The 10,314-nt window shown below is 39.0% G+C and overlaps 1 protein-coding gene across 1 annotated transcript in view; it reads right to left on the bottom strand.

Moving 5' to 3' along the window:
• Positions 1-9,436, bottom strand: part of DMRTA1 (DMRT-like family A1) — a 67,103-nt gene extending 57,667 nt beyond the window's left edge. Inside the window, exon 1 of the mRNA XM_010853346.1 lies at positions 9,329-9,436. Coding sequence (XP_010851648.1) covers positions 9,329-9,436 — 108 coding nt within the window. The remainder of the gene's footprint in view (positions 1-9,328) is intronic.
• Positions 9,437-10,314: the final 878 nt, after the last annotated feature.

Genomic DNA, 10,314 nt, shown 5'->3' with positions numbered 1-10,314 from the left:
GGGCTCCAAAATCACTGCAGATGGTGACTGCAGCCATGAAATAAAAGACGCTTACTCTTTGGAACAAAAGCTATGACCAACGTAGATAGCATATTAAAAAGCAAAGACATTACTTTGCCAACAAAGGTCCATCTCATCAAGGCTATGGTTTTTCCAATAGTCATGTATGGATGTGAGAGTTGGACTATAAAGAAAGCTGAGCGCCGAAGAATTGATGCTTTTGAACTGTGGTGTTGGAGAAGACTCTTGAGAGTCCCTTGGACTGCAAGGAGATCCAACCAGTCCATTCTCAAGGAAAGCAGTCCTGAATATTCATTGGAAGGACTGATGCTGAAGCTGAGGCCCCAAGACCATGGCCATCTGATGCAAAAAGCTGACTCATTTGAAAAGACCCTGATGCTGGGAAAGATTGAAGGTGGGAGAAGGGGACAACAGAGGATGATATGGTTGGATGGCATCACCAACTTGATGGACATGAGTTTGGGTAAAATCTGGGAGTTGGTGATGGGAGGCTTGGCGGAGAAGGCAATGGCACCCCACTCCAGTACTCTTGCCTGGAAAATCCCATGGACGGAGGAGCCTGGTAGGCTGCAGTCCATGGGGTCGCTAAGAGTCGGACACGACTGAGCAACTTCACTTTCACTTTTCCCTTTCACGCATTGGAGAAGGAAATGGCAACCCACTCCAGTGTTCTTGCCTGGAGAATCCCAGGGACGGGGGAGCCTGGTGGGCTGCCGTCTATGGGGTCGAACAGAGTCGGACACGACTGAAGCGACTGAATAGTAGCAGCAGCAGGGAGGCTTGGTATGCTGAGATCCATGGGGTGGCAAAGAGCCAGACACGACTGAGTGACTGAACTGAACTAACTTGGAAAGAGCTTATATTTACAGCTATTCAGAAAGAGTTTATAATTTTAACTCACTCACTAGATAAGAATGTGGGGAGTTTCCAAAAGCTCTCTGGGCCCCCTTTCCCTCAGCTCTGAAACAAGACAATCAAATCTATATCACCAAACCTTAAAGTAAGTAGTAAAATGAGATAATCCTTATAAAGTACAAAAGTGGACATAAAAGACTCAAGTCAAAGTTAAGACAGATGGGCTAATTAATAAATTGTTGATTCTAGCAAGATAGTTATGACTCAGTACATACAGGTAAAGGAAACAGCAAATCCACATCTCCATAGCCCAGGAATGGAAGAGGAAATAGTATTTGCAGTGTTTTACATTGAAGAAAAGAGATGTTTCCTTCTGTCATTCAAGGTCATATCTAAACAAAAAATGAGAGAGGTTAGAATCATATGCCTTAACTAATAATTTTAAAATTAAAGTAGTGATGTAAGGACTTTGCTATATCCTATTACATGAAATAAACTAATGCAAATAAAGTAGGCCATGATTCATCCATCTAAAAAAAAAAAAAAAAGGATTCTTTTATTAAAAGACAAAAAGAATGAGAAAAAAATCAGTGGGCTACAATGATGAACATTTTTCACTCTAGGTATATTATTCTATAATACTATATTTAATCACTAATGCCATCTCTACATAATTACTATAAAAGTGTAGCTTATTTTTAAATTTACAAGTGCTTTGTTTTATTACCAGTATCTTCCCTCCCAAACTATTAGAAAAACATTCAACTTAAATACTCTCAGTGGGGGAAAAACTTCCCATGAATATATACTACTATATTTTACAGCTCACAAAATTTTAAAAGTAAGCAGTGATAACAACTAATGATAGTCTCCTAAAAGAAAGGAACTGGTACACAGTGTCCCATCCTCCAAGGAGCAAGATGATGGCTGTGGTCCTGCGAGACAAACCAAGATGATAACTGAAAATGGATAGAGACTTAGACTTTGTGTCATGAGACATACTTGGATCCAGAAATCCTTTTGTAAACAGAGGGATCAAGTCTGAATGCATTCTTAAATGTACGATCTGTTCTCCATGAAGCCTGAGCCGCTCACTGGTGGTTTGCTGGGTACTTAATAAATCATATTTAGATCTTTCAAACATATAGACGCCCAATATATATGACGCATTAAAAGAAGCAAAAAAGAAGCATTTACCAAATGTCGACTGTGTGCCATAAGATTTGTTTACTAATCTCATAGGTCTTCACAACACCCCTGCCAGGGGAATGTTATTAATACCAGCTTGATAGGTTGAGAAACTGAGCCTCAGTGAGCGCAAGTAGCCTTCCCAAAGCTGCACAGAGAGTTTATGGCAAAACTAAGACTCAAATTCATGTTTGCCTGACCCCTAAATCTGTTCTATTTCTACAATACGACTTCAACTTATCAGAATTTTTTCTAATTTCCTGTTTTTCACATTTAACTTTATTTTCTTACCTCTTTTTACATATCTGTTCTGAAACCTCTCACCCAAACATCACTTCCATTCAATTTATCATTAACAAAAGCATAGCAAGCAATTTATACTTCAATAGAGAGCAAAAAAATAATTAATACTACTTAATGCTACTAGAAACATCTCATGTTACAAGATATTTTCACACAAACCAGCATGTTTTTACTTCACCACAGAAAAACAGGCTAAGGGATGCAAAGTGTCCCTCCCAGAGAAGCAGAATAAGAAGGGAATGAAATCAACATGCCTATCACTTTACAATGACCATATAAGTAGTAACCAGTATATCAGTTTTACAGATGAGGAATTGAAGCTCAGAATGACATAAGTGATTAGTAATGTCAGTAACCGATTTGTCATTTTTCAGTACACTTATCTCTTGTCAAATTTCCTTGCCTTTAAGCCACATTTAACCCAAAAGAGACACACAAAAGGAAAAAACAAAAACATAGTATCTTGAAAATATTTGGAGATTCTAATCTCAAAGATGCCTCCTCTTTCAAAATATTTCTGATCCTCCTTCTTTGCCCCTCCTGGGTTAACTATTCTTTTATGAACTTGCTATATGCTACAGGAGCCACAAAAATAAATAGCACATTGTTCCTGCCCTCAAGGAATTTACAATCCAGGAGGGTGAGGAAAGATTACAGCTGAATTGTTTCAGAGCATACATCCAAATACACTAAATGAATTAAAATATTAAACGCCAACTAAAAATATAAACTGGAAAAAAGATGACCAATCCTAAAATGAGGAAAGCTTTTGTGAACTTAAAACACATAGAAGAACACACAGAGGGGAGAAAAGTTTTAATGTCTTTTCTTCATGATATTTCATTTATATTCTTTTGTGAAATTCCTCTCCATAATTTTTGCAAATTTTTTCTATTAGAGTATTCTTTCCCCTGCTGATTTGTAAGAAATCTTGATATTTTAAATACAGTCACATTTTGTATGTCATGTATCTTGGATATGTTTTTTCCCAGATAACAATTTGCTTTTGACTTTTGATGATAAGTGTTTTTTTTTAACTGGATTTTAATGCCTGTGTTATGTTTAATCTTTTATTCTTTCTTCTTTGGCTTTCATTTTGGTTAGTAAAGTTTTTGTTTTTTTTTTACATTTAACATTTTAAATAACCTGAAAATTATTTGGTGTATTTTAGAAGCTAAGATTCTGACTTAAACATTTTGAAACAATTACTCACAACTCTTGCATGAAATATAGTTCCCATTGATTTGACTTGCCATCAGTAGTATATGTTCAATTCTTAACTATAATAAAATTTCTTAGGTTTCTATTTTGTTTCACTCGCAACTTCCTCCTCCTTTCTCCTTTTCTTCTTTCTCCTCCACCTCCTTTCAGTCTCTTTCTCCTTTTCTTTCTTATAAGTACCTCACACCATTGAAAGTTTCTAAACCATAAAATGATACCATTAGTCCCGATCTTTAGATTCATTTAGGGACAGTGTGTGGCTTGTACTGGTGACAGGAAAGACAGAAAACTAAGACCACTCTGGCTTAGGGTGGAAGCAACGAAATGGAAAGGAGGGTGACAAATGTGAGACACTCTGCAAAGGAAAGCTGCTTGATGGAGTCATCACTTAGAGGTGGGGCATAAGAGAAAGGAGACAGTTGAAACGCCCCACAGACTTCTAATGCAATTGGTCAGAATGAGTAGTAGTATTAATAAGAAAGTGGGGACCCAGAAGAAGAAAGCAGGTGGCAGGAAGAGAGAGAGAGAATAAGATTTGGAAGGGACTGATCATTGACTCCCACTTGCAATCTTAAATGAACAAAGCCTAACCTAAGTTTGTGACTTTGAAATTACTGCCATATCAACAGGTAAAGCAGCACTCAAGATGAGAAGAAAAAGCTTGCTATGCCTGTGACCTAACTGAACAACCATTAAGTTAGTAAGAAGAATATTCCACACACTCTGATCCAAGTTCAGTATCATTTTACTTCCCTGCAGAAATGGGAAAAGATACAAGGAAACAAAATGCATGTTACAGATCTTGATATTACAGAGTTTAGTCTTAGTTTTTCCTTCCTTCAGTGTTATACAAAATACTCTGAGACAACCACCCCCAAACTGTCACATCCTGTTTTGAACCCCACTGAGTTTGGGGAAACTAGTTGCTTCTATTATTTCATAATAACCAACAGTCTCTACACAAATTATTTCTCTTATAAGGTTGCTACAGCTACTGAGATTATCAGGCTCTGTATGGAGAAGGGGCATCTGGAGCACACTTTCAGCTTCAAAATAACTCACTTCCACCAGCGTTCTCTACTTCCCAGGTAATTTACACACCACTGAATCCAGTGCTCTTCAGTAAGATCTCTCCTTTATTGAACAGCTGCAAAGCAAGAAGAAAGGATAAAGTGGGATCAGTGGACAGCAGGGAGAGATAAAAGCTTGAGTAACTAAGGCTTTGGATGAAACTGTTATCTCTATTCGGTGAACCAGACGTTAACATTCCATCTCATTCATAGAGTTCTTTGATTGATTTGACAAAGGCTTGGAGGAATGTAATTCATTAGTATGAGGACTTTGTCATGGTTCAGTAACCACTAAGCTCTCTTCATTTTGTAATACTGGGCACACCTATATAATGGTCCCTGATTTATTACAGTTACATTGTTTTCTGTTTAAAAGAGAATTCTTTTTTTCTTCACTGGCCTGTGAATGAAAGTATGAGCTTTTAACTTTTTTCTTTTATTCATCTCAGTTCACTGATATTGACAAATACCTCTACTTTTGTATGATATCCTTTCTTCTCTTCTTCCTTATCTATAATCCTCCTTCATTCCCATCATATTTTTAAAAGTTTCTATTGGCTCTTGCTTCTACTACTAGGAAGAGGGATTCCTCCTCCTCGCACTTTCATCAAGATATGATGACAAACAAGAAAACAATAATAAAGAAAAACTATAGCCAGGAGGCCTAGGCCCCAGTGCCAGCTCTCTTCCTAATTAAACATGTGACTTTAAACTAATGCTTTCATTTTTCTGGGAATATTAATTGAGGTGATGAGACTTGGTCCATGTCATCTCTAAACCTCTGTTTTTCTGATTCAAACAATATTGAGACATTACCAAGTCAAATATACCATAATTTTTCCTCACTTGATGTGAATCAGCAAATGAATAACAGCTGCAACCTTCGATATGATAATCATTAGCAACATGTGGTGAAATAGATTTAAATTCAAGGTGCTTACAATAATATAATTTTAAAATTTAATACATCAGGCACACTAACCACATTTCAAGTGCTTAAAAGCTACATGTGGCTAGTGATAGATTGGGCAGATATCACAGAACATTTATACCATCTTAGAAAGTTCTCTGGACAGCCCTGAGTTAAAACAACCTCATATGTATCTGGGCTTCCCTGGTAGCTCGGCTGGTAAACAATCCTCCTGCAACACAGGAGACTCTGGTTCAATTCCTGGGTCAGGAAAATCCTCTGGAGAAGGGATAGGCTACCCACTCCAGTATTCTTGGACTTCCCAGGTGGCTCAGATGATAAAGAATCTGCCAGCAATGCAGGAGACCTGGGTTCAATCCCTGTGTTGGGAAGATCCCTTGGAGGAGGGCATGGCAACTCACTCCAGTATTCTTGCCTGGAGAATCCCCATGGACAGAGAAGCCTGGCAGGCTGCAAGCCATGAGCTACTAAGCACAGTATGTATTAAACACAGACAAGATCATAGAAATTATAACCACTCCCTTCAAAAAGATCATAATTAAGAGAAAAAATACAAACATACTTGCAGTGTTTTACTATATATATTAAATATTTGTTATGGCTGCATTAGAGAAGATATCAAAATATAAGATGTGGCCTGTTTTCTTATCAGAGCTCCCTTGTCTTCATTCCCACATCTGTAAAATGAGGAGATAATACTAGAACATCTGTACATCCTCTTCTGGATTTAAGATTCTGATTCTTCAGGGTTTATAAGTTTATATGGTCATCTTTAGTCTAAGAAATTATTAAGGAAATGGTAGGATTTAACCTGGGCTTTGAAAGATATATGAGATTGGGAAAGGCAGAGACATGAGGGGAAGGTATACGTGGAGGATGTGAACTAAAGGCAAGCTGTACCAAAATAGGTTTAAGTCAAACAAGTAGTTCTCCTAACACTGATGGCTTTGAGGAAGCCATGACTTAGGGGTAATAAGTTAGGAATGGGACTTCCCACTTGGGCTGGGAAGTTTAACTCTACGCTAGAACCCTGTTCAATTCTAAGTGTCTTAAATTGTGAGAGTATAAGTTGAAGCATCAATATATAGGTAGAGTAAGAATTGAGAGCATAAGATGAAGGGGCAGAAATTATTTCTTAGGTTGTGATATCCAAATCAATAAAAAGTTAGCTTGGAGTCTCATTCCCCAACCAACATGGTGGGGCATGGAGGGGCCACAGAGAAATGCAATTGGAACAATCTTAAGGGCGAGGAATATAAGAGAACCATTAGGGTCTCTCCATCCTATTGAGGAATATTGTATAAAGATAAAAGCACAGTGCTTTGTCTATCTGAAAATGCTGCAACTTCCTGAAATGAATCTGAACTTCAATTTAGACTAGATTGGCTCAGAACCTCTTGAAGCAAAACTGTGGTCTCAGGGTTGGAAACATGATTAAGTCATTCCAGAGAACAAAATAGTATACTTTCCCAAGAGTGAGGAATGTGTTCCCTGCCTACTTAGAAGGATGTTCTTTCAACATGTCTACTTTCCTGGTGGGAACAAGTTTCAGAAGACTGTAATCTCATCAAAGGGAGCCAAGTGGCAGAGACTCTCTCCACAGGGGGAGCTAATCATCAAGGCTTCCTTTCTTTTCTCTCAGGCTTTATTCATTGTTTTCCTGGGGACTAGTTTCCAAGCTATTGAAATTTTCCTTGATCCCTCTCAACCTTCAATCAGATTGAGGAAGTGATGATTTCCCCTGGATTCTTTCTTTTCAGCTCACTCTTTTGAATTAAAGTGTTCATCAGGTCTTATCACAATACATGATTGGTCTAGCATTTGACATTTTGTAGTCTTAGACACAAGTCTGAAATGAGTCTGGCTTCAGAGGCCCCCAAAATAGTACCATGACTACCCAAGACTGAGCCATATAGAGTAGGCTGAAAGTAAAGAAAGTGTTAGTTCCTCAGTCATGTCCAACATGACCCCATGACCTGTAGCCCAGCCAGCCAGGCTCCTCTGTCCTTGGAGTTCTCCAAGCAAGAATACTAGAGTGGGTAGCCATTCCCTTCTCCAAGGGATCTTCCCAACCCAGGGGTTAAATCTCCCACATTGCAGGCAGATTCTTTACCATCTGAGCCACCAGGGAAGCCCATAGATTAGGCTACACCTCAGCTAAATGATTCAAAGACAAAATTCAATTTAAAATAGAGAGGCACTTTAGCAACTTCAGGAGTTTAAGCAATTTTATCAGAGAAGTCATTGAGTCTCTACACTTTTATTCCACAAATTCATAAGGATGTCCCAACAATTGTTTTTGTCCTTATACAACAAAACATGGCAATCCTGACTTCTTTTGTCTTCTCTTTCCTTTACCAACTAACCAGAGGGTTATAGAAATGCTTTTCTTTCAAAGACTATAGGAAAGCAATGGCTTCTCAACACAGATGAGTGCTTAATAGATAACTCATAGTCCTGCTAACCCAGCACAGTGATAGCTAGGCTTTGGCTTCTCAGTCATACACACGCTGGAGAACCAGACTGAATGTCCTCTTATAATCCATGAGATAGACTGCTGGGAGTAGAGGTAAAGAAAAAGAAGAACATCAGAGTATGCCTTTTGTTTTACTGAGGTCCATGGGCCAAATCTGTCCATTACCTGTTCTTAGGTAGATAAAGTTTTATTGGAACACATCCATGCCCACTTTTCTGTATAGTGTATGACTGCTTTTTTTTTCTTTTTTTGGCCTTGCCATGGGGTATGTGCCATGGGTCAGGATCCTAGTTCCCTGACCAGGGATCGAACCTGCACTAAAAGTGTGGAGTCTCAACCACTGGACTGCCAGGGAAGTCCACAGAGTCTTTTTGAATGAAAAGACTCATCCTTTTAATATGATATTGATAAACTGTGCTATAGCCATATTGGAAGAGTATTCAGGTCAACAGTTGATTCAACTATCATCTTCTCTAGTCGGGGAGCCAGTGGTTGCCCAGACATATGGCAATGTACATTCTGTTCCTTGCTATAAAGGAGATGAGGAATTGTTCTGACATGAATTATCCTGCTCTCTGCTATAACGTGAGTTACATTACATCACAGTTTACCAAGACAGACCAGACATTGTGTGGTTTCAAAGGTCTTCTTATTTGGCTTTTCCAGCTCCCTCTTAGGGGAGGTAGTAGCTGAAACCTGAGAAAGAGAAATGCTTCTAAGTTGGTCAGAAGCCTGTGGGAACTGCCCATTTAAACACCACCTTTATAACCAGCACTGAGAGAATGTAACATTATCCCAATCACACAATAAATGTTAGCAGTCGCCAAATGATAACATGTCCTTTCCTTCTTCTTATAGGTTTCCTCATACTAGAAAGACATTCTGTTTTGGGTAGGTACACTTTCCAAACAATGTGTTTAAGACACATTTATAAATACTTTTATTTGCAAGCACCAGAAAACAGCTATTCAGCTCCAAACCGTAGATCTTGGAGGGTGCCAGGAAAATAAACACAGAACCTTGTAATGATTCTCATAAACAGTTGAATTTATCTCTTGGCAACTTTTCACAACCCCTTCAGCAAACAGGGCACCCAGGCATGAAAGAGGAATAATTAAGGCACATGCCCTTAAGTGACAGCATTTAGCAAGTAACAGGAAAGGCAGTCTTTTCATTCTCCTTGCTCCCTGCTACCCATCAATCCCCTACTCCCAATGCCATTCTAGAAATCAAATCCAGTATACAGATTTAAACAAATCTTACTCCCTCTGGAAATTCTTCGAACTTCAGGATGAAGTTTTCCACCTGGTGAATCCTCAGAAGATTCACTCGAAGGGCATTAGGGTTTTGTGGTACAGTAATATCAGTCATTCTCTTGCTTCTTCAAACAAAAGATGTGGACTTACAAGGGACCTTCCTAGCGCTATACGGGAGACGCCCATACTGCCTCCTGGATTTACAAATGTCAGTAGGCACTGTGTATGGTGTGTGTTGTAGAGACTCGGTAGCCAAGCTAGGACCTTCTGAGCAGCAGATAGTGGTCTCACTTCCTGGAAAACATAGTTTCAGACCAGACAAGCAGCTCACCAATCACTCTAGTTTCTGGATCTAACAGAGAAAAGTTGTGAAGAATGGCAAGATATGCCATCCCAAAATATGACAGTAGGAGTTCAAAACATGCTGACTATAGTGAACCCCTGATTCTTTATTAGCTCTCCAGGTGATTCTAAAATATACCAGTTTGAGAAACTGTTGCTTAGACAAATGTCAAGTACGCACACTGACTCTTACCTACATCTTCTAATGCTGTAGCTTCTTAGACTCCTGGCTCCGTCTGTCTTATGTGGGGCAGAATCTCTCATATGTTAAGTCAGTCTGCCCTTAGTTTCCCAACCTCACAATCCATTCTGTGAATGGAGAAAATGGGTAAAAATGAGTCAAGATTGCAAGTGCCTTTTCTAACATAGAAACGTTGTGAAAGATGGCAGAACCTGCCAAAATATGACAGGAGTTCAGAGCATGCCACTTCAACATGTGCCGCTTTAATGTGCTGATTATTTTGAGCCTTAGGCCCTTGAAAAACAGCAAATGCAGGGAGAGGCCTTCTCTGAACTCACCTCAGAGAGATTCTGCCTAAAGACAGATTCTCCAAAAGAATTCAACTGTCACAAATCCCCTCTGTGGGAGATTCATCAACCAAGGAAAATTGACTCTTGTCACCAGTGAGGAGACTAGAAGTTGACATCGCA

The sequence above is a fragment of the Bison bison genome, unplaced genomic scaffold (genome assembly GCF_000754665.1).
Source record: "Bison bison bison isolate TAMUID 2011002044 unplaced genomic scaffold, Bison_UMD1.0 scf7180017864326, whole genome shotgun sequence".
Classification (NCBI taxonomy): domain Eukaryota; kingdom Metazoa; phylum Chordata; class Mammalia; order Artiodactyla; family Bovidae; genus Bison; species Bison bison.
The sequence above is the reverse complement of the archived record's forward strand: the minus strand, read 5'-3'. Positions and strand labels throughout refer to the sequence as shown.